This window comes from Calliphora vicina, chromosome 5 (assembly GCF_958450345.1).
Source record: "Calliphora vicina chromosome 5, idCalVici1.1, whole genome shotgun sequence".
Lineage (NCBI taxonomy): Eukaryota > Metazoa > Arthropoda > Insecta > Diptera > Calliphoridae > Calliphora > Calliphora vicina.
This window is the reverse complement of record NC_088784.1, coordinates 34,917,323-34,942,379: the sequence shown is the minus strand read 5'-3', so window position 1 is coordinate 34,942,379 and position 25,057 is coordinate 34,917,323. Positions and strand designations below refer to the sequence as shown.

Sequence of the window (25,057 nt, the reverse complement as noted above, 5' to 3'; positions counted from 1 at the left end):
CGATGAATCTAATTAACAAAGTTATGAAGATGAGTGACCGACAATTTGAAATAGGAAATATGGCGGGAATTAAGATTATACTGAAGGGAAATGACTTTCCAAATGATCTAGTGGATGAACTGATAATTAAGGTCAAAAATGGGAGTAATGATAATTCTTCACGGGAAAATGACAAAGAGGACACATCTGGCAACGCCAAATATTACAGTATACCTTTTATCCCAAGACTAACTGGGGACGACAAATTGAGGGGGATGATAAAGGACCAACAGATGATATTTGCACATGAACCGAACGGAACAATACACAGCTTATTTACACAAACAAGGACGAAGATTGAGTGCAGAGAACAGGGTGATGTAGTGTATCGAATTGAATGTGATGGCGGAGACAGTGAGGTGTGTGGGAAGGTGTACATTGGCACAACAAGGGGAAATTTAGGCGTGAGAATAGATGAACATAAGGCGGACATAAAGGGGGAGGGACAATCAACTGCACTATCACAACACTGCATTGGAAACGGACACAGACCAAACTTTGAGGGAGTGAGGATTTTAGATAGGGAAAAAAGGGAAAATAGGAGATGTACGTTGGGGAGCTTGAGAATACAGCAAGAATCAGAAAGTGCAATAAATACAAAAGAGGATAAGGATAATACAAATGCAATCTACACCATTGCAATATTTTAGTAATAACAACAACTGTGATCGAATAAGACAAATTTACTGTGATATTTTATTTATTTTTGCATACATTTATTTTAATATTTTTAGGTTTTGTGTTGTGTTGTCCACTTATGCAAAAAACTGTGATATATTTTATAAATGATGTAAACTTGACAAGAAGGATTATATGTAAGTAAATTTGTTGAATATGTAGATTATAATTATTGTTGTTATTGACCGGAATTTTCCTTTTGTATATTTATGATGTTACCAGATTAAAATGAAATTCAATCCCTGAAGAAGTTGGAAATAATACCAACGAAACGTCGGATTATATTGAAAATGATATAAATAATCTTTTATTTACATCAAATCACTGACCTTGAAAGCCTGTATATAGGAAACTATATAACTATCTATGAAAAAAACTTTGGTTTAAAATAAACATTTTATAAAAAATAAAAAAAAAATCATAATTAAATAAAATTTAGCATGCGCTCTTTTTTGAAGTAAAATAGTTAAATTATAATTTCATCTAAAATGTATTTTTCTTTTTTCTTTATTGATCCCTATTTACCACATATTTCTTTTCGTTTTTAGAAAACGTTTGAAATTTGTTTCAATATTTAATTTCAGCAAATCCATACTTAGGTTTTGTTTAAAAAAATTTGTTTCTTTAGTTTCTATTCTGTGTGTATGTACTATTTAGAGTGTAAAATGTGTACTTTCTTTTGTTTTTTGTTTGTTTTCAAATGAATGTTTTTTAAAACTTAATACTAATTTAAATTATAAACTTTTTATTGGATGTTTGTGTATTTTTTTTTCATTAAATTAAAATGAACTAATTTCCTTTCTTTTTTGTAAGAAAAATTTTAATTAATTTCAATTATTTATTGTACATAATTGTCGTTTTGTTTCTTCTTTTTTTATTTGTATATGTACTTTTCTTTGTTAAAAAATGCTTTCATTTGTGTTTGTATTGAGTTATTCGAAGATTTTGTGTCTTGTTTAAAATTTCGTAGTTTAAAGTTTTTTTAATATTTTTTTTTTTGGCATTTTGTTCTTTCATAAGAGAGTTAATATATTTAGTATTGTGTACGAGAGAGAGACCGTTTAAACAAATAAATAAATAGACTTTTGTTTGTATGTAAATTTAAGCAAAGTACATAACCTTTTTGGTATCTGCATGTACAGTGATGGCTCGTGCCATTGCTCCTGGTGTTCGATCTTCAGAACAGCCACTCTGGTGGGATCCCTCACCAGAGTCATGTTCTTTTTCAACCAAATGATATCTGAAATTAAATATAGAATATTTTTAGTTTGGAAATTTTTAAAAAATAACTTGAAATAAGATTGGTCAACTTATGTTCAGTGATAAGTGTCAATTTCATCAGGGTCAGTATTTGGTAACATAGAATGAATTTTTATTTTATTTGCGAACATCCACAACATTTTGTTTGGGCCTACCCTAATATACACCCTTACTATTTACGGTGAAGGGTATAAAACTAGCAATAATATAATTAATGGGTCGGTTATGGATGGCAGTTGCGTAAGAAAACGATATACAAATCATCATGTTTAACCGTCATTTCAATATTTATATAATTTTTTGCACAATAACTCAAGATTTACAAAAATTTTAAAATCTCGTTAAACATCTGCAAGTCAAAATTACTTAATACTAAGATAATTTCAAAAATGTTGTAGTCGTGTTTTTTTGGTTATATTGCAGCCATTTCTATTTCGGGACTATACCGGATATATTGATGTATAAATCAAGTATGTTAGTTATTTGGGGGATTCAGAAAGTTGATTTCAACATACAGACGGACATGGCTATATCGACTCCGCTTTTAGACAACGATCTAGAATATATATACTTTATGAAATGAAAAAACGTAGAAATTACAAACGGAATGACACTCATGGTGAAGAGAAAATATTTAAACTGGTCGAGAAAGAAATGGAGCACAGTTCCGTTTTCGGAAGAATGCCGAAGGGAAAGACAGGGTAGAAGGGGATCTCAAATTAAATCCACAATAGATATTCTTAAATTGTTTCTTGTAAAAAAAAATAAAAAAAATTAAGAATATTTTTGTTTGAACATTGGAAATGTTTCCATTGTATTGTAAACCAATTGGTTGATTTCAAGTGGTCCGCAGCAGAAATTCAAATCCATTTCAAACAAAAGGGCGTTTTATAAGTGAACAGTGTCTGCTTTTACTTTTTATATTAAAATAAAAGTCCTTGGCATTGTGTTAGGATTAGCTAAACATACATGTTTCACTTACAAAATTCTTTTGTAAAGTTCCGAAAAATACTAAAAATTATAAACCATTAAATTTACAAAAACGACTTTGATATTCCAAACTAAACTTTACCACTGTGAATTAATTTCATATATGTATATGTAAATATAAAATGTTATTTGTACTCACCTAGCTCTAAAAGCAACCAAATGTGCATAATATGCCGGTGCTGGTATAGAAACCGATCTAGTACAACGTACATATGTATGACACAGTTGATATGTTAAACATTGCAATTCATCCGAATCGAAATGATTATCATCCCATAAAACGTGATAATGTGAAGGTCGACTTGTACCCTAAAAGAAAAGAAAATAAGTAATGGTTACTACAAAAAAACATATGTATATATAAACTGCTTTTGAACCCACCTGAATACCTTGATGACTGCACAAATAGAAATCAAACTCAGTGGGATGTGTAATGCCAACATCGACCGTTGTACCAGCTGGTATATTGCCAGATTTACCGCTCTGCTCTTTCTTTTCGGCACAAAATAGCCTGGTGTGATGACGTTTTTGTACGACAATAAACGTAATACCCGGACGATATTCAGCCTCTAATTTAATGCAAGCTTCACGTATGGCTGTGAGTTCATGTTGTAGCACATGAGGGAATTGACCTTCGGACACACCATCACGATATAGAATAATACGATGAGGTTTATAGCCGCCAGTTGACTTGTAGAACATTATTAACAATTCACGAACCATGCTCGATAGTTCCTGTATAATTTCCTGGCGATGCTGTTGCACGCGTACCGTGGCGGCATAACGTGAGGGATGAGCATCCATTGAGCCAACTACAGCAGCAATAGAGGGTTTCTTATTATCACCGGCCGGTGGATGGGTAACATCGGCACCCAGGAAAATAACAGGTTCGTTGAAAACTTTAGGACGTATAGAGGGTACGAGAATCGAATTGATGCCACCCAACTTAACATTGATTTTGAGACATAAATTGGAAAGCGTCTGAGGCGAAGTCTTATTCACATTCTTGGCCTGCACACATTGTGTGGCCATGCCCAAAACAGTATCACCCACACGTTTTACTTCAGCTATTTTTGGGAGTTTAATTAATATATTTAAATCCAATATTTTTAATTATAAACTATAAAAAAACTTACCATAGACGGGCGTTTTTCCCGGTAGTACAACCACCACCAATTGTAAACTGGCAAATGATTGTTTTAAATATTTAAACATGGGTTCAACTTGATCGGGTCCAGTAGCATATTTACAGAAACAAGGTTGGCCAATTATTGGCATACCAGCATCGTTAGAGATCTTTTGCAATTGTTGAGTAAAATTACGTAAAGCATCCTCTCTTACCGTCCGTTGTGGAGCAAAGCAAGCAATAGCCCATACCCTAATCTCTACACCGGTAAAGAATTGCTTACCGCGCATATCCCAAACGCCCTGATTCGGTGACGCCAAAGATACTTTATTTTGTGGTGGGAAGAGTTGCTGAAAATTAAGTTTACAACAATGTTCAGCATTTTACTTAAAATACACAATAGAAAATTAAACTCACTTGACCCGTCATGCTTGAAACACGTCCCCCATATTGTAGTTTAGGTGGCGGTAAAACACGGCCTCTTACTTCCATCATAGAGTTTGAGATGGTAAGACCGAATTCTTGTACATATGAATCATTGTTGAAATCGGCCCTTTTAACTAAATTATTGATTTCACGTTCACGATCTGGAGCTGAACGTGCGGTGGCTTTAATCATGGTAGACGTTTGCATGTCTGTCAATTTCTTTATACATCTTTGTCCGGCCACAATGTGACATACCTCCAAGGGCAGATAAGTGTGTTTATGCTCTTGGCCCACTTGTAGACAAGGTAAATGGGGGAAACGTAATTTCATGCGATATTTATCAAGGAAATATTTCGCAACGGTACATTCTACCGTCTGACCATTTTCAAGTTGTAGGGGGAATCTTTAAATAAAAAACAAATAAATTTGATTTTATTGGGAAAAATTAATTTAAATTTTTATTTGAAAATTTAAACTTACGATTGCATTTGTGCTGGTCTTCTGGTAACATTACAGACACGATATTTACGTCTCATTTGACCACAATGAGTGATTTCGATTTTAAGTCCTTTAATTTCTTTAGTAAATTTGACACGTTGAGAATCTGTCAAAGGTTTGCGCTGCTCATTAATATCTCTTATATCTAAGACTTCGCACATGAAATCAATAACAGGTTGCGACTTGTAGAATGCCGTAGCAGATACTGGAAACAATTTAAAATTAGAATTACGATTTTAAAACCTGCCTTTATTACTCACCATCAATATTCAACATCATTTTCCACTGGGAGGGACGTACACTCTGATGGAAACCAAACCATACTTCACGACCACCGCCCAAAGGATGATAATAGCCGTCCGGTGAACTGAAGAAACTCCTGCCTACCGGTGTATACGTCATACTGGGTAAATGACGCATAACCACATCTAAAGCTAATATAGCATCGTAGGGTATTTGACGGGTACGACCCTCTAGAGCTTCTTCCAAATTAAAGAGCGATACTTGAGCCATCCACTTAATGGTCACACGGAAAATACGATCTTTACCCTCGCCCGGTAAAGTAACCTCCAATTCCAAACGATCATTACCAATCGGCAAAGGATCGCGGGTGTACAAATTGTTGCGACCATCGAATACCGGCTTTAGGACACCGAATATTTTACTATACGCATGTACCATGGTCTCAATAATTTCCCGATTAACTTTGCGCGGACATTTATCCGGTTGTATGTTGATATCGTAGTGGTGCACATAACCACGGGGCATGCTAACTTGAAAATGATTAGCGCGCAGTACTATGGGACGACCTTCCCGACCCAAATTGGGACGACGAGGACATGTAAATACTGGCAGTTCAGGTTGGGTGGTGGGAGTAGCTGCCGCTGCTGCTGTTGCTGCGGTTACGGTCGATGAAGCACCTAAAGCGGAGGCAACAGCTGCTTGGGTGGACGATGCGCCACCCACGGCACCACCTACAGCAACACTAGAAGCACTTGGGCTGGTTACAGCGGTGGGATTCACAGATGAACCAGGTGCTGGTGGTGCTATAAACCAAAAGAAAATCATTACAAAAAACAATCATTAAACATGAAACTACACACACATATAAAGGGAGCAGAAATACGTAATAATTACGTACATATACACAAAACAAATGAAATTTATATAAATAATAAATATTTAACGAAAATACATGCCTCTTTACAGTATGTAAACAAAATACGAGTATTTAATAACATTTTCTAAACATTTATGATTTGCTAAAAACCTAATTAAAGCTAAAGTTCTAAAGTTTACCAAACGATATATAAAATATGCAGATAGTTAGTTAGTAAGAAAGGGAATTTATTTGAAGATGTCTTGCAAACTTCTTGAGGTATGTAAACATTGTTTTTATAATAGATTAATTAATTTTTAACACCATATTCATAATCAATTTTAAAATGTATCAATGACTTATAAAACCAAATCTAGGAATCGAATAATTTTTAAAATTTCCTCGATATTAGCCAGTAAAAAATATTCGAATAATTTCAAATACTATATTTAAAACCAGAAAATTTCTAATAATTTGTTTATTAACATTCATACATTTTTTAAAACAATTATAAAACATTATACTATCGTGTGTACTATAAGAAGTACACTTCCAGTTGGAGGCCCATAGGATCCATTGTGATGAACAATAATTGTATTTTTCAAAATAATTTCTTGACAAATAATATTTGATAATCAGCCCAATTATGAATAAAAAATGTCCCGGGAGTTTTTCTTCATTGAATTTGAATAGAAAAAATGGGAATAGGGAAAAAACTCCCGGGAATATCGTAATTGGAAATAAAAGCCCATTTAAATGATATTGAGATCGAGTAATTATTTGAGGAGAGATTTACTATTTCAGCTGTTTAGCTATGTATGTAAATGAAGAAAATAAAGCATTTTATTTTAGTCAACCAAATTTTAATCAACCAAAGGCGCATGTTCCGGCAGTTTAAGACTCTCGACTTCGCCTCGAAGAGAAACAGTAGAAATTCTGATTTACAGTATTATAATCGTTAAAGGTACTGGTTGTTTGAGGTTAAAAAAAAAACTTAAATAATATTCAAATAATGAAAAACTGGTTAACCGGGATTTTCAGCTAAAATCGTACTTAAAACCGATTTATTATTAGATAATGCCATTTTTCGAATAATTTATAAGCCGAATTTCTATAAAATTCGGCGTTTTGAATTCTCAAGTAGCTTTAAATAGTAATTTGAAGAGTCGTTAATCTCTCGAAATTAGGTATTATGTAGGTTCTTTATTTCATTTGTATTACTAGTCTAAAATGTTTATTCATTTCCTTTTTGCATAGATTGAAAAGATTTTTTTTTGAAATTCACAGCATAAAACATTTAATCGATTTTCAATCGATTAAAATGTAATAAATGTGTAAAACCTTCAAATACATTCCTTTTCTTGTCAAACTTATTAAATTGTATTTTATATATCTTTTTTAACATTTCAGAAATTCATCTAAAATCTTTATACTAGCAGTGCACAAAATATACCGAAATTATTGTTAGTAGACATTAGGTTTAGTTAGTATGTTTCGATCAATTGTATCAAAATTTTGAATGTTTTTTAATCTTGATAAACAAAAAACTTTAATAACAAAATAAACATTAAATATTGTTAGTATGTTAAAGAAATAAAAAATAAAATAAAAAAAAATTAAACAGGGGATAATAACAAATTTCAATCAAACAAATTGTTTTTAAGGATTTAGGATTTCAATTTTAATTTACATGTGAGTGTATCGAAGCTAGTCTGCTGTTGCGAAGGGCTCTGAGGCCTTGTGGGCGAAGGAGTCCATTGTGTGTCTATAATTGAGAAATGAAATTAAAAATAATAAAAAAATAAAATAAAAGAAATAATAAAAACAAACAAAAAAGTAAATATAAATTAACAAAAAAAAAATAGGAATAGGAATTAGGAAAAAATTATATACATTTATTTTTAGAAAATATTTTAAATAAAGGAATATCTTAATGTTTAAAAAGAAAGTGCTTTTATTTATTAATAGCTAATAAAGTAAACTATATAGGTATAATATTTCTAGAGAAAAATCCTTAATTAATTTGAGAAAATATCCCGTGAGTTTTTTTAAATAAATTTTATGTAGATCTGTGCTGATTACTTAATCGAGACATCTAATCCTGGAAATATTTAAGATTATCCCATAAATGCTTATTATTGTTAAATACTAATTAGGGTTTGAATAATAAAACTTCATGTTTGAATATGCTTTTCTTGATTTAATGTGGCGGTCAAAAGTCAATTTTGTTTGTTTTGAAATCGTTTCATATGTAGTATATTAATTAATAAACATTTTTCCATCAAAATATGTGAAACAAATCTAGTTTAGGGGCGACAAGAAAAAAAAACGTTGAAATTATATTATATCTTCGATATTTGTTATCGGATTGAAATATTTTTTATATCAATTGCTAGCTTTTTAAAGTACCTTTAAAAGGGTTTATTAAACTTCCAACTAATTAAGTTTTTATAGTAAGAATTGTGCTAAATTTCCCAATTATTGATAAATTCACTGCCATTTATTGTTGGGGGATAAGCTAGTTCCTATGCGCATTTCACTGGTTGCTTAGGCCAGATCATCAGGAAACCTTTTCCCAAAAGGCTTTAGAAAAACTAAAGATATTATACAAATCAAGCTATAGAGTGAATGAGAATTACAGACACTCAAGCTTTATTTGTAAAAATATCAAAGCTTAAACAAAACTCCAACAATAAACAGTGAGTATATCATTTCTTACATTCCCTTTACAATTGGTTGGCTTTTTTCCTACTCAAACTGTAGTTGTAGTGGGTAAAGAAAAAGCAAAACAAAATAAAAACAACTTGTTTTATTAAATAAAGAGAGTTGCCAGTTTAGTCTTGATGCTCGGGTACCTGCCAATTTATCAAGAGTTATACGGGAATACAAAATTAATATTATAGTAAGTTTCTGTTTTTCATTATATTTAAGTTTTGCTGGGAACGGTTTTAAACTATATGGTAAGTTGAACACCGGCTTCACATAAAATAGTTTTGTTGACTGCCGGTCTAAGGCCGGGTGAAAGGGTTTTAAACTCTATGGTAAGTCGAACACCGGTTTCGCATAAAATAGTTTTCGGAAGCAAATCAACATCCCAGTAACAATTTATATTTTCATAATTTTTTTGTCAGTTAATATTATTTTCTGTATTGCCATCCTTCGACTTGGCGAAGGCAATTCGAAGGGTGTATCAAACACCGGCTTTGCTAAAATCACTTTTTCTGTATATCAAAATTTTCGGAAGTACTGTCATATGAATTCAAAGTTCACAATGTTTGTAATTATATGTATATTAATCATATAAAAGTTATTATCAAGCACTATTCAATGATACCCATAATGATCTGATCATTTTCTTAATATGTGAGAAATTTACTATTATAGGTATATATTTACATAAAATTCCTATAACTCCTAAACTAAGAGAGAAGAGGCAAATAATTGGAACAAATCAAGATCCCCGTAACAGTTTATATTTTCATAATTTTTTTCTGTTAATATTCATATTTTCTGTATTGCCGGCTTTCGGCCGGGCAAAGAGACTTTAAACTCTGGGGTGTATCGAATACCGACTTCGCTAAAATCACTATTTCTGTATATCAACATTTTCGGAAGTACTGTCATATAAATTCTAAAAGGAATTTTTGGTTCACAATATTAATAAACTGTACCATATTATATATCATATTAAAGGTATTGTGAAGCACTATTCAATGATACCCTTTACGATCAGATTGTTTTCCAAATATATGAGAAATGTACTATTATATGTATTGACTTTAAATTCCTATAAATCTTAAACTAAGAGAGAGCAGGCAAAAATGTTACAGTTTTCTAATTATGAGAGCTATCAACCCCAAAAAAAAATTATAAAAATGCACTGTTTCGCTGATCTTGATTTATGCCAAAATTTTATATAGATCCGTAGTGGGGCCCATAAAGCCAAACATTTTTAAATATAAATAATTTTAATAATTTTTTTTTGAATAAATTACTTTATTTACATAGTTCTAGTTCTTAAAACAAATGCAACACTGTATCATCACATTTTAAAGAATTGCAATAAACAGTACTGCCAAGTTTCTTCATCTTGTTTCGGATTTTATAAAATGCAACGAATTAGAACACCAAAAGAGAATATACACACACATTTTTTCTTATAACAAAGAAGACGTAAAAAAGCAGACGGAAAATATATATAAAAACTTGATATGAATAAACTTTTTTCTTTTTGCATACATATTTAACTTTTTGGTTACACTTAAAAATAAACTTACGTTGTCCAACGGGATACATTTTAATAAACTTTTTTGTTTAATCTAGTACTTAAAAGCCTTTAATTTTAGTTTTATGTTTTTTGTATGATAAATTAATGGATTTGTTTCAGCCTTTTGTTGTATCACTTTGTGGTAGAGAATTTTTTTGTTGTTTTCGTTTGGTTTCGTTTACACAAATGGCAAATTTTTAATTTTCTTAGAATTAAAAAGAATTTTTGTCTAAATTTCCTTGTATTTGAAACACAGCAAATTAAGAACACAATATTAGGCACAAATTTAACACATTTGCTTATGTTAAAATTATTTATTTATTACTCTAAGAATCACTTTTGTTAAATGCTTGCTTGTTTTTATTGTTGTCGAGAATCGCCGATTTGATATTATCCGGAGTCTTGCAAGATCGAGATGAGACTTTTCTATTGGCTTTTTGTTTTCGTTAATTTTTATACATATATTTTTTTATTTTGTGATTATCTTAAATACAACACGGTGGGTAACTGACTACACAAACGCCACGGACAACGATTTAGAAGTACGTATTTATTTTTTTCTTTATGACAATGTGTTGTGTATGTGTGTTGAATTGCTGATGGCCCGTTTTTTCACAAAATTTTCCTTTTGTTTTTCAGGCTTTATTCTTACAATTTGGCTTATAAATTTATATACATTTTATTATTTAAATATTACAATTTATTTTTATTGTAAAATAACTACGATTGCTTTGCATGCATTATGCAAAAAATCCAATTGAAAATTTATAAATTTATTTTTTCACTTGCACGATTCTCGACGTTCGTTCTTTCACAATATAAAAAACAATACTGGCAACTTTGAAATGATATAAGAAAAATGGCGTTTTGTAATAGTATAAACAAAAGCTGCAGACTGTGAAATTAGTAATTACTACAGACAATTCGAACATAAACTTGGCATTACTGGTTATTTGAAGTTGTCAATTTTGACATTTAAGAGATAGTGTTTTTGTAGAGAAATCGTAGAAGTCACGGAAAAGATTATAAAACCAAAAAAAGTTAAATTAAAATTTAAGTGTATAAATTAATAAACTAAAAACAAAATGTCTATATATTATAGTGGAGCATTAAAACGTTCACAAGGTATTGTTTCGGCCATTGGCAAAGAATTGAAACGAGTAAATCTAAAAGGAGTAAAACGCGTAACAATCACATTTGATCCCTTTGCCGAAAATGTTAAAGCAACGAGGTGAGTTTAAGAGACGAATAGCAATTGAAATGAACCACAAAAAATCAATAACAAAAGAGAATTGCCAAGGCATGTACAAAATGTTTGTTTATAAATTACACTCGGTGAAATAAATTTAAAAGAATTTTATTTTCTTGTTGGTTACACTACCACAAACCTGGTCGGTTTATTGACTATTACAATGAGATTGTACAACGTTGAAAAGATTAAGAGTAAATCAGGAATAGTAGTATATTAAGAATGGGTGTGTCTGGATAACAATTGGCTTCTAACGGATAGATAAGTTACAATTATGTAAGATATTGAATTAGCCAAAAAAGAAATTTAAGTTGACCACATCATATTAGGAATATTGTCCCTTAATTATTTGTATGTTGCACTAAAAACTTCAATTATAAAATTAAAAATATTCAAAAAATAAAAACATTACATATCGAATTAAATACTCAACATTTAACTAACTATTAACATTTAAACAAATATACAATTTTAACAAATTTAACTAACTAGAAAGGCAATGTTGGTCCAAATAAAAATTACTTTAAATATTTTATTGAAAACGTTATAAATAGTTTAAAATTGATATCACAATTCAAGTCATGAATAAAATAGATATTCTTGTAATTTTTCTCAGTGCTGTGAAACAATTATATTTTAAAATAACTATTAAATATATCTTATACCCCTGTAATATCTGATAAAATTGGCAAAAGCTATTTTTAATTGTTAATATTTTATAATATAATTGTATACCTAAACGGCCTTTATTTAAATTTCATAGCATGTATAGTACCAACAAAATTTTCCCGAATTTCAATGAAAAACGCCTGCGCGAAAAAAATGACAAGGGAAAATAAAATACATTTTCTTTTTTCTTTTCATCTGTCAGAACTTTCCATCGAGGCAGATGGTTACAAAAGCAAAAGAAACAAAATAAAAAGTTAAAAAACTTAAATAAATTTTTGCAAATTAAATTTAAATATACTTACCGTACACTTTTCCAATAATACCCACTGCCAGTGTAGCTCCTATATCGGGAAACGTCATAGGTAAGCTATGGAGCTGAGCTGGCCCACCCGGAGCCAGCTCACGCTCCGTTGACATTTTCGTCGGCGTTGGCGTCAGTTTGAAGCTTTTATTTTACACGCCAATGTGAATAGAATTGAAAGGAAAACACTGCAAAAAAGGATATAAAATATAGTTTAATATAGACATCTAAGTTCTTGAAAAATACTTAAATTAATTATATTTTATTGTATTCCAGAGAATTCTTGTTCCTATTGTCTAATCCCCGTGTGGTGGCCACAAATCCCAAGTGTGTGGTAAAAACTGATATTGTATGCGATCGTCAACCAGCTGAAGTTAAATTTTCTTTAATCGAAAAGGCACAAGGTAAGTTTTACAGAATAATAAAATATTTTGATTAAATATTTTGATTAAATATTTTGATTATAATAGTTGGATTATAACCTAGTACAGTAATATCTCCTAATAATCGAACCAGTTTATATTAACATATTTTATTACATACATACATATGTATGTTGACAAACTAGCTTTTTGTAAAATCAAACAACCGTTGATGAATATACAATCTTCTCGTTTATTGCAATAGGAAGATCTTTGTAAAATTTTTTATTTCAACGAAATTTACATGGCAAATATGTTTTTTTCTAAGAATGAATCTTTGAATTTTTATGAACAGATAATTTTTGAAATAATTATAGAATTTACCGAAACACTATAACTACAAAATCAATAATATCAACGCAATTATGTACTTCTTTTCAAATATTAGTGTCACCAATAAAAAACTTAACTTTAAAGGCTATCTTTTTCACTATATTTTTCAATTGTGCTTCAGTATAGTCAACTTCTGCCAAAATGTCGCCTAAATAAACTTCAGGTATCCCAAACCAAAGCAATAAAAATTATATTATACCAAACTTCCACAAGGTTTTTGTAAATGTTTCCCTGTTATTTGAATAAAAAATTCATAATTTGAATTCTAATACACGCCTATATATTAAAATCTAAATTATATTAAGTTGAAAAGTAAAATAATTCCTAAACTTTTTAATCATATCGTTACCCAGCAAAAAATGTGAGGAAAAAGAAGTAGAAAAACACGACATATAGATGACTTGAAGTAGTTAAAATTTCGGTGAAAAACAATAAATTTTACATTAGAATGTCATTGTTCATTTTTGACAACTTTGCACTTCATATACAGGCATGTCACAGAATTCCATTCCGATCGAAAGTGGATTTAATTCCGTATTTCGCTTCTTCAGAAAAAGTAAAATGAAAATTTCTTTCGGAATGAAACCACTTTCAGTTTTCAAAGTGGAATTGTTATTTCTTTGTAATTATTTGTTTTTCTAAAATTTTCATTTCATTCTTTATTTATTTATATAATCGAGCCCATTGGGATATATACGATTAATACAATATTATTACAATTAAATAACGAATAAAAGTAATAATGGTAAAACTAAAAATTACTAAAACAAAAAAATAAAAGGAAACAAATATAGGAATTATTATTATTATGCAATCTGAAGATTGTTAGTTGAGCAATTACTTAAGGTATTTATAGACGGCAATACTGAGTATTAACACTTTTCAAATTTAAAATATTATTAAAATCAGTCGGTATTTCAAAAAATCGTTTCGAAAAAACATTTATTGTTTACACGATAGTATTACAAATATTTTATTTCTTTGTTGATTGATATTTTTCTGAAAATTTTATTTTTATTTTATATTTTCTTGATAAATTAATAATTTTGTACACATTATTGCTTAAAAATTAAATTTTATAGACTTTAAATCAAATAACAGAGTTAAAACGATACAAATAATGAAATTAGTTATATCCCAAAAAGGACCTATAAGTCGCCAACGCATTTCTGCTAAACTGTAATTAATTATTATTATTATAAATCATATTAAACAATAAAAGTACGTTTGCATACTGAGATAACAATAAGGGTACTCATTTAAACGCTTAAGTTTCCCATTTGTGCAAATGGGCAAATTTGCGCGACATGTTTCATGAACCCACCTTTTCAATTTTGTGCAAGTTTATACAGAAAATTTATATTTGTCAAATAAAAATACATAAATTCAACAAAAGCTTTAATAATTTTTTTTCAAATTGTATAAATTTTAATTTTAAAATGTTGAATGAAAGTTAAATCTTTGGAACAAACGGTGGTATACATAGTTTGGAGGACTTTGTTTATGTTCTAGCTGTTGGTTAATGTTTTCATACACAATGTCATTTAATACAATCATTCTGTTCCAAAGTTACACAATTTTCACAAGCACAAAATTTTTATATTTTATTTGATTTTTATTTCTTATAAATAAAAGTAAACAAAAGCAGCTGATTCATCAAATGCACAATAAATTCAAGTTTGCGAGCCTAAATTGTCGCGCAAACTTATCGGAGTTGTGCAAACGAATTTCCATACATTTTTTGACATTTCATTTGCGAGAGTGTAAAAATGCACAGATTGCACAGTTTGCGAGGCTTTTAAGCGTTTACATGAGGACCCTTAATATGTAAATTTTATAAATATTATTTAAAATAGACAAATAAATAATTAAAAACACTACCAGCCTAACTATAAAAGCCTAAAAGTCGATTTTAAATCCAAACATATAAAAATGTACATTAAATTAGGACAAAAAAATTATAAATGAATTGTTTAGTCCTCTTTTTATAATTATTTTGATTTGTCTCCCTCACGACACTCAAACAGTTGTCTCCTAGTATATTCTGATCCCAAAAACCAATTCCTCTCAAAAAACTTCAAATCTTGATGGAAATGCTCTCCATTCGTCACTCATGTGTCCGAGGTTTTCCGGGAAAAAATCCACATGAGATTGTAAAAAGTGAATTTTGAGGGATATATTTACACCAATCAGTGCAAAATTATGTAATAAATTCGCAACAATATCTCTGTAATTTTTACTTTTCTTATTCCCCAAAAATTCTTGAACAACAAGTTTAAAAGAATTCCATGCTGCATTTTCAACATCGGTTAATAGACACTCAAATTTGGTATCAACCAAAATTTTTCTTATTTGAGGACCTAAAAATATCCCTTCTTTTAGTTTAGCCTCAGAAAGACTCGGGAACACGCTGCAAAAATATTGAAATGCTGGTTTTGTCTTATCTAAAGCTTTTACGAAATTTTTTAATGTAAATAAGAATTTTGCAGTGTTTGTGTTACAGGAAAACCTCTATTTGACTGAATAATTTTTCCGCAAATAAAACCAAAATGGTCTGGGTTTATTTTACACTTTCTAGAAGACATTTTAAAATAGTTTTTAGTTTAGAGTTTTGTATTTATCGTTTATCTACAAAAAAGATGTACTTTTAAACAGTATTTATTGTTTTCCCGTTAATTTTTTTTGAATTTGTTAAAAAAGACAACTCTGAAAGTATGTAGTTGCTTCGATGGAGTGTTGAGTACCCAAAAATGTTGTAAATACTTACTTACTACAATTCGCTACACTACAGTATGCATTATTAGTACTCAGCGCAGGTGAAAAATAAAAACCCATATATCTCAACATTTTGACGTATAGGTGGGAAACAAAAAATGGTCAATTAACTAGCGTCCCTAGCTCTTTTCAAAAATATAAGTTTCATTCAATGAGCAAACAAAAATGTTTGATTTGTAAACTAGTGTTATTTTTCAAAACATTTACTACTTATGCAACATTCATATTCTTATATAAAATGTTTAACTTGCCAGATTTCTTAGGTTTCCTTTATATACGTATATTCAAATGTATGTGCTATGTATTTAAAGCCCAAAAAGAAATGCTAATAATTTAAACACACTTTTTTTTAATAGTACAGCTCATTTAAAATCTTACAACAGAAAATTGTAACCCTTACACATCACATTACCCATGTATTTTTTTTTTGTTTTTTTTTTTTGGAAAAACTACTACTACATTGTATTTAATTCCGTGTTGAGTCTTAAAGTTTAATCTTTCTAACTATTTCCACATGCATTTCGTTTCAGAACAATTAAAAGTTAAAGACGTACGTTTCTTAAGCAACAATTTAAATACTTTGGAAATCTTACAACTGTGTAATAAACACGTGTCACCCTTAGCACCCGAGGAAGAGGAGAGAGGTAAAGTTTTAACTAAAGCTGAAAAGCAAAAACTAGCTGGTGGTGCTGGTGGCAAAAAAGCACAAAAGAAGAAGTAAATCAATCACATTTTGCTGGGACACACAAGCAAACCAACAACAACAAACTATAAGAAAAAATAATAATGGCTCGCAAACATAAGGGCACCTTAGCTGTTATTGAGCAAATTTATAGTGATATTCCTGCCTTTACTGACATCTTTACGGAGGAATCATTTTATACATTTGCATTTTGTTTTGCTGGTGCCACTATTTTGGTGGCATTTGTTTTATCTAGATTTATAACTATTAAACCGGTAGAAATTTAATTTCTTTCCGTTTCTAATTAACTTAAAAAATAATAAAAAATAAATAAATGAAAACAACAACAAACTGCATCAATTTGTTAATCATAATAAAATTATATTTGTAATGTAAAGAAACCAATATTTGAAATTGTTTTATTTTAGTAAAAGTAAAAAAGTGCGAATTTTGACAATCATGTTTTTTTCGGTTTTTGCTAAAATTTTGCCATAAAATAATTATTTTTGTATTTTGATGTAAAATTATCCAAATGTTATTCTAATGAGACATAAAAGACAAAATGGCCTATAAACATTTTAAAAGTTATTAAAAACTAGCTGACCGTCTTCGCTCAGTAGCTAATTACATACTAATGATTTGTATTTCATATAGAATTAAAACATAAAATTTAAGTAAAAGAAAAAACAATTTTTTTTTTATCAATTTATTGCTTAAAAATTTGCTTCTAAATTCGGTTATTATTATTTGCAACAATAATTGAAACGTTAAAAGGTTATTCGGGAATACAAAATTAATATTTTAGTAAAATTGTTTTTATGCTAAATTCCCAATTTTATTGATAAATTCACTGAAATTTATTGTTGTAATAAGAGCTATATTCGGCTGTGCCGAATCTTATATACATACCCTTCGCCAAATTATACTTCAAAATGCAAATTTGAAATATTTTTAGGTAAACAAAATTTTTTTTTTTCGAAGTTGTTTTTTTAATTTTTTGGAAAAAAAAATTTTTCGAATTTTAAATTTAAAAAAAAAATTTTGACCCATTGTAGGTCCAACTTACTATGGTCTTATATACGTCGTTGCAAAGGTCTTTGAAATATCTATCATTAGATATCCATATTGTCTATATTAATGACTTAGTAATCCAGATATTTTGCTGATTTTAAATAGAAAACTTCTCGAAAGCTTGTCTGACAGAATTATTGAAGATTTGGATCCCGATGATATCTGGGGTCATCAGAAAATTGATTTCAACAGACAGACGACATGGCTTAATCGACTCCGCTACCTATAAGGATCCAGAATATATGTATGTATATACTTTATAGGGTCGGAAAATTATATTGTGGAAATTAGAAACGGAATGACAAACATATATATACCCTTCTCACGAAGGTGAAAGGTATAAAAACGAACAAACAAAATTCATTTTAAAGCTTGATGGTAAACAATGTTTTTTGTTCTTTTATTGAGGCAGTGTTGTTAGCTCTTCAAGTTTCTCCAAAGAAGTGAAAGGAGTCAGTAAAATTTAGTTCTTTGAGTTTTCGTAAAATCGTTTAATTTTAAAATTTCGAATCGAATAAAAAAAAATCAGTTAAATCGCTCCAGCGAAATCAATCAATTTTCTGATGACCCCAGATATCATCGGGATCCAAATCTTCAATAATTCTGTCAGACAAGCTTTCACGTCAAGATCAAGCATAGTAGCCAAATTCATTCATTCTGATTATAGTGATGAATATAGTGTAGTGAAGGGCTGACACATTGATGTTGGAACTTGTCGTAAATTTCGAAATTTTTTTCTTTCACAATAACACTCCTTGTGAAATCCTCCAGAATATCCTGCACTCCTCAATGCTGAACAACTTGAATAGATGGGTTGTAAACCCCGTAGAGTTTAACAAGGAGTACCTCAGGCTGGGTCCTGTCGCTACTTCTGTTTAATTACTACTCTACAGAGAGTGGAAGTGATCCAATATACGGACGACAGATGCAGATCCAATATTAGTCAACTTTATCTTTTTTACTAAGTTTAACTTACTCACAAATTCATAGTTAAAAATCCACTTCTTGCAAAGAAAATTAATTTAGGTTCTAACTTATAACAGTCAAAGGGTGGCCAATGATATTTGTAACGTTTCATAAAATATTGTGATCTCTATATTTACTTATGTATGTATCTAATTGTTTAAATAATATAAAGAAGTAAACAAAAAGTTATAAAAAATCGCGCTGTGAAGGGTTAAATATGAATGTTGTGTAGTTGTTCTTGTGAAACGTAAACAGTATATTCCAAGAACCAAACGACATTAATTGAAATTAATTAAAGTTAATGATTCAGACTGCAATTTTTGATACAAAAAAACATACATTGTAATTAGTGAGTGTTAAATACTAACAAGATACCACAATGAAATTAATACATCTTTGGGGGTCTTAAAAATATTTTGGGGTATTTTACTTTGGAGATAATATGTTTGTTAAAGCTAAAATAAAAATACCAAATGATCATTAAAATTAAATCGGTAAATTTAACTCTTTGCAGTTTGGTGGTTAGTTTACTAACCATATTTTCTATAGTCTTTAAAACATAGTTTATTGTCATCTATTGCCATTTTGCTAAGCACTTATATTTTTTGAAGTCATCGTTTATGTTTTTTTTGCAAAATTTTGCCATCAGTGTGCTTTGGTTAGATAAATATATTAATTTGAAAATATTGTAAAAATCAGTTTTTTTAAGAGACTTTCACTCATTCAATAAAAAACAGCACAGAGTGTTTATTGTTCATCAAATTCAGTGTTACTTTGATATTTCGGTTGTTTGGTCAGAAAATTTAGTCAAAAATATTCGATTTCCAAAAAATGTATACGAAACAAAAATGCCAACCACAACGGTGGTTAGTAAACTAACCACTTCATTCCACAAAAAACTTTGGAATGGGGTGGTTTTTTCCTGGTTTAATTAATTGTTTCTTACTTTTTATAATAAACTAACCTTGATTAAAGTAAAAATGCAATTGTTTTGATTTTAAACTTATACACAAAAAAGCGTGGCTGAAAGAGTTAATTTGTAATGAAATCACAACAACTGCAACCACAAAATGATTATCAGATAAGGTTAATGATTTCAACCATTACAGGATTCTGTATTATTGGAATGCATGCTATAAACTGGGATATAATTCAACGATTACCGTCTCACAGTATAGCGTGTATTTGACGTCCCCTTTATCTCGTGGTTGGAGCAGATAATCTTGTTGGTTCACTATGGAAACAACTAGTGTCGATTGAGAAAGCTGCAGTTAACTTCTTGTGTTTCACAATGGTATCAGTTTGAATGGACCAAAGTGATCTCCTTGAAGAGTAGCTTCCAATTCATTGCCCCTATTCATTTCTTGGATAAACGAAATAGAGATGGAACGCAATATCTCATTCGAAGACAGACGTATTCATATTTATGCCTTTCACAGCAAATATTAACGGCTATAGATTCATTTGAGTCTTTAGTTCGAAAGAATTAATTCTTAATTAAATTTTTTGAAAATCAAATTAAATATATTCTCTTAACAATTCAGCACGAATTAATTCGTTGTGTTAATTCTTTAGTACTGCAAACTTATTGACTTCATTTCTTTGAAAATTAATTCTTTATTGAATCGTTCAAATTTTCTTTTATTCAAATCCATTACAAAATAGCCTTAAAAATGTATTGAATGATTAAATTTTTCTTCAACTCAAATCTATTACAAAAAGAATATTTACTATTTTTATACCCTTCACCTTCGTAAGAAGGGTATATACAAAGTTTGTCATTCTACAATATAATTTTCCGACCCTATAAAGTATATGTATTTTGGATCCTTATAGATGCGGAGTCGATTAAGCCATGTCCGTCCGTCTGTTGAAATCAATTTTCTGAAGATCCCAAAATCAGCAAAATCGGTTCACAAATGGCTAAGATATGAGGAAAAATCCAGGACAACTTCGATTTTTTACCTATATCTGGATTACTAAGTCATTAATATAGACAATATGGATATCTAATGATAGATATTTCAAATACCTTTGCAACTACGTATATAAGACCATAGTATGTTGGACCTACTATGGGTCAAAATCGGAAAAAATATTATTTAACCCGAATTTTTAATTTTTCACCAAAAAAATTTAAAAAACTAAAATTTTTTTAAATTTAAAAAATTAAAATAAAAATTCGAAAATTTTTTTTTTTACAAAAAATAAAAAAAACAACTTTGGAAAAAATTTTTGTTTACCTAAAAATATTTTAAATTTGTATTTTGAAGTATAATTTGGTGAAGATTCGGCACAGCCGAATATAGCTCTCTTACTTATTTTCAATTAATTTTGTAAATGATTAAAAGCTGAACAAAAACAAAACTGAATGAATAAAAAATATAGAAAAAATTCTATTTAAATAAAATCCAGATAAAGAATTAGGTTGAAATTTTTTAATTCCTAATTACGATTTTAGTGAATTAAGCTTAAATTTAATTAATTCGAAGTTAGAAATATCTGAAACATTCAATTACTAGAAACCGAGTTAGATTTATCTAAAATACTAAATTTAAGAAAGATCAGAGGAATTATGCGTTAGCATGTTATATGGATGGGTGTGCGGGTTTGTGCAGAGTTCTCTTTTGGAGATGTGTCTAATATACAAACTTTAGGAAAGATCAGATAAGTTCTGCATAATCAAAAACTAAAAAAAAAACTTTTTTTTTTCAAAAAAATGAATGCTACAAACAAATTTGCTTACACCTAATACACAACACAAAAGTTTGCGAAGCAATAATCAACAATTAACCTCACATTTACCCATAACATAATTGAATTCTAAAAAATGAAAACAACTCAGTACTCGCATCAAAACAATTGAAGACGTGAATGAGTACAATGTGATCGTACATGAATCAAAATGAAATTTTAAACTACCCACACAAATATTCATACACAATCAAATTTAATGCACATGTACATGAATTTAATGTATCAACATCCACCCATGAAAAACAACAAAAACCACTATAGTCAAGTTCAATATCATTATATCCATATTTACGCATGTTATTTTGTCTTGTGTAGATTTTGCTACAGTGCAACGAATAATAAAATACACAACTGAAAAAATCGAAACATGTTATTGCTTGAGAATTTTGGTGAAAATTTCCACAATATAATTTTGCGACCCTATAAAGTGTATATATTCTGGATTATTATAGATAGCAGAGTCGATTAAGCCATGTCCGTCTGTCTGTCTGTTGAAATAAATTTTTTTGAAGACCCAGATATCTTCGGGATCCAAATCTTCAATAATTCTGTCAGACATGCTTTCGAGAAGTTTCCTATTTAAAATCAGCAAAATGGCTGATATATGAGGAAAAAACCAGGGCAACCTAGATTTTTTACCTATTTTTGATATATATCTGGATTACTAAGTCATTAATATAGACAAAATGGATATCTAATGATAGATATTTCAAAGACCTTTGACGACGTATATAAGACCATAGTAAGTTGGACCTACAATGGGTCAAAATCGGAAAAAATATTTTTTAACGCAAATTTTTTTTTTTACAAAAAAAAACTTTAAAAAACAAATTTTTTTTAAATTTAAAATTTGTATTTTGAAGTATAATTTGGTGAAGGGTATATAAGATTTAGCACAGCCAAATATAGCTCTCTTGTTTAAAATAAATACAATATTATAGTACGACCCTTTTTTTCAGAACCGAACCTAATACATATTCGACCTAATCTGCAACAAACTGAAACTTTTAAATTTTAATCGATGGATAGATTATCTTTATTTCCTTATCTAAAAAAATCAAATAATTCACTGGTAACACAGTGCAACAGTGAAAAAAACACACGATCATGACTATGTAGGTTCGACTCTACTACCAAAGGGTAGTAAAACCCTATACTCAGTTTGTCCATTTTGGTGACCGATTTTTTTTATGGGCCCCCAAAGTTTCTGAAAATCAGTGGGGCCTATAAAAAAGGTGTCTTCAGTTTTTGGTTAACAGCTAATTCAGACTTTGTGATACGGCTTAACTTTATATGGAAATAATATAGCTAAGATTCCGCCAAATAAATATTGTTAATCTTTTTTTCCAAAAAATAGCTTTTTCGTGCACTTTTGTTGAAGAAATATAGGAAGAACATTTTTTTTTAAACTTTTTTTAGAATAACTTCCAAAAAATAGCTTTTTCGTGCACTTTTGTTGAAGAAATATAGGAAGAACATTTTTTTTTTTAACTTTTTTTAGAATAACTTCCTAATTTTTCACTAACAATATTTAGCAAAGTTGTAGCTACGGTATTAAACAACTCTTGAGAACATATCAATGCACTCTGAACGTGTCTAGTCACTCTAAATAGCACATAAAGATCACTTGGTACCTTAACAATTTTCGTTTTTACTATTTTTTGACGCTAAAACAAAGTATGATCAAGTCCACAATTCTATTATGTGCTGTATTATTTAATCGGCTGAGGTGTTCGGAATGGGGATCAGTGAGTGGACCCTCAATGTCACACATTAAAAAAAAAATCGCCAGAAGGCCATTTATGATCCTTGAGCTGAAATTTAAAATATAGGTAGTCCTTGAGAAGGTCTACAAAAATATGCTTTTATCTGTTTTAGTTTAAGAGATATTTACGTTTAATTTTTAAATTAAATTTTGCTCGATCTTTTTTTTTGTATTTTATATACGAAAGGTTGAAATTTGTTTTTTATATATGACGTATATTTGCGATACAATTTTAAAGAAAATAAAACACACCTGATAACAATTATTTCGTCCCTATAAAAAGTTACACGCATCCAAAGTTGAAGCATCTTTTTATCTATTTCAACTTTGTATGTGTGTTTTTTAAGTTTTCTCCCAAAAAAGTCCCCATATTTTTTCTTTTATAAAAAACTAATTTTCTTCGTGGCTATATGCATTTTTTTATGATCTACTTAATGCAAAAACGTATAAAGTAAAATTTGACTAACTTTAGCGGACATTGTACTCCCCAGCCCTATCCAAACTTGGCCAATTTTGAAACAACATTTTAGGTTTGAGTAAAAAATTCTAAAAACGCAAAGCATCGATCCTCAGAAACTCATCATATTTGTATAGCCCTATATACAAAACGTTTTTACTATCATACTGTAAATAAAGTCAAAGTGGGCTATTTTCTAAAAAAAAAATTTTCCCCGTTTTAGGAATTTCGATGTTTGAAAACAAAGAATTCCAAATGTGATGTCTGTAACTGTTCAAATTTTACATTAATTCAAAGTTTTTATTTTTCTTGATGGAAAATCACCATTTTATAATATTGTTAATTTTTAAGGTAAAATACGTCCGAAAAAACACAAAATTAATTCATTTCACTAAAATGTCAATCTCTAAGTCATAAGGTTTCCACAGATATTAAAAACTTATATAAAAAGCATATATTTACTCTTCAGAAGCTCCACAAACCTGGCCCACTTTCAAAAATGTTAATGTTTTTTCATATCTTGCATCAAGCCGGTCTTGCGTGATCAAGATTGGATAAAGTGATGCGCCCGGATCATACCGATAATGATTTGCACATTCTTCGTTATTCCAGCACAATAGAGAAGTATACACTCGAACATACATGTTTAACAAAAAATTTTTGTTTTAGAGTCAAAAAACAGTAAAAAAAACTAAAATTTTTAAGCTACAAAGTGATTTTTGACAGCTATTTAGAATGCCTAGATATGTTCGGATTGCATTGATATGTTCACAAGAGTTCAGATTTACCGTAGCTACAACTTTGCAAAATATTGTTATTGAAAAATTAGAGGCCCCACTGATTTTCAGAATCTTTGGGGGCCCATAAAAAAAACGGTCACCAGACAAACTGAGTATAGGGTTTTACTACCCTTTGGTAGTAGAGTCGAACCTATACTGTCATGATCTTGTGTTTTTCCAAAAGTCTTCATTTGTTGCATAGTGTAATTGGATAAAATAGAAATACTTGATGTCGAACAAATCAATAATGCTTACAATTTCATTTTAAATTCTATCATAAATAAATCATCAAAGTAGGGACTAGTTACACAGTGCAACAGTGAAAAAAACACACGATCATGACAGTATAGATTCGACTCTACTACCAAAGGGTAGTAAAACCCTATACTCAGTTTGCCCATTTTGGTGACCGATTTTTTTTTATGGGCCCCCAAAGTTTCTGAAAATC

General features: G+C 29.7%; 3 protein-coding genes across 7 annotated transcripts in view; 2 read left to right on the top strand and 1 right to left on the bottom strand.

Moving 5' to 3' along the window:
* Window positions 1-1,619: 1,619 nt before the first annotated feature.
* Window positions 1,620-25,057, bottom strand: part of AGO1 (protein argonaute-2) — a 60,867-nt gene continuing 37,429 nt past the window's right edge. For 3 of the 5 annotated variants that reach the window (XM_065510621.1, XM_065510624.1, XM_065510622.1), the window contains 9 exons: window positions 12,604-12,790; window positions 7,807-7,881; window positions 5,278-6,063; window positions 5,000-5,222; window positions 4,511-4,922; window positions 4,104-4,443; window positions 3,349-4,034; window positions 3,107-3,276; window positions 1,620-1,957 (listed from right to left, as the gene is read on the bottom strand). In XM_065510621.1, coding sequence (XP_065366693.1) covers window positions 1,819-1,957; window positions 3,107-3,276; window positions 3,349-4,034; window positions 4,104-4,443; window positions 4,511-4,922; window positions 5,000-5,222; window positions 5,278-6,063; window positions 7,807-7,881; window positions 12,604-12,718 — 2,946 coding nt within the window. In that variant the 5' untranslated portion in view covers window positions 12,719-12,790 and the 3' untranslated portion in view covers window positions 1,620-1,818. Of the gene's footprint in view, window positions 1,958-3,106; window positions 3,277-3,348; window positions 4,035-4,103; window positions 4,444-4,510; window positions 4,923-4,999; window positions 5,223-5,277; window positions 6,064-7,806; window positions 7,882-10,393; window positions 11,310-12,603; window positions 12,791-25,057 lie in introns of those variants that run through there. The other 2 variants (XM_065510626.1, XM_065510625.1) reach the window with 2 other exon arrangements.
* Window positions 11,369-16,886, top strand: mRpL53 (mitochondrial ribosomal protein L53). Its single transcript, XM_065510627.1, has 3 exons — window positions 11,369-11,614; window positions 12,879-13,006; window positions 16,663-16,886. The coding sequence occupies exons 1-3, from the start codon at window positions 11,469-11,471 to the stop codon at window positions 16,851-16,853; spliced, it is 465 nt and encodes a 154-aa protein (XP_065366699.1). The 5' UTR covers window positions 11,369-11,468; the 3' UTR covers window positions 16,854-16,886.
* Window positions 16,919-17,219, top strand: LOC135959636 (uncharacterized). Its single transcript, XM_065510628.1, has one exon. It carries the CDS (start codon window positions 16,919-16,921, stop codon window positions 17,099-17,101), a length of 183 nt encoding a protein of 60 aa, XP_065366700.1. The 3' UTR covers window positions 17,102-17,219.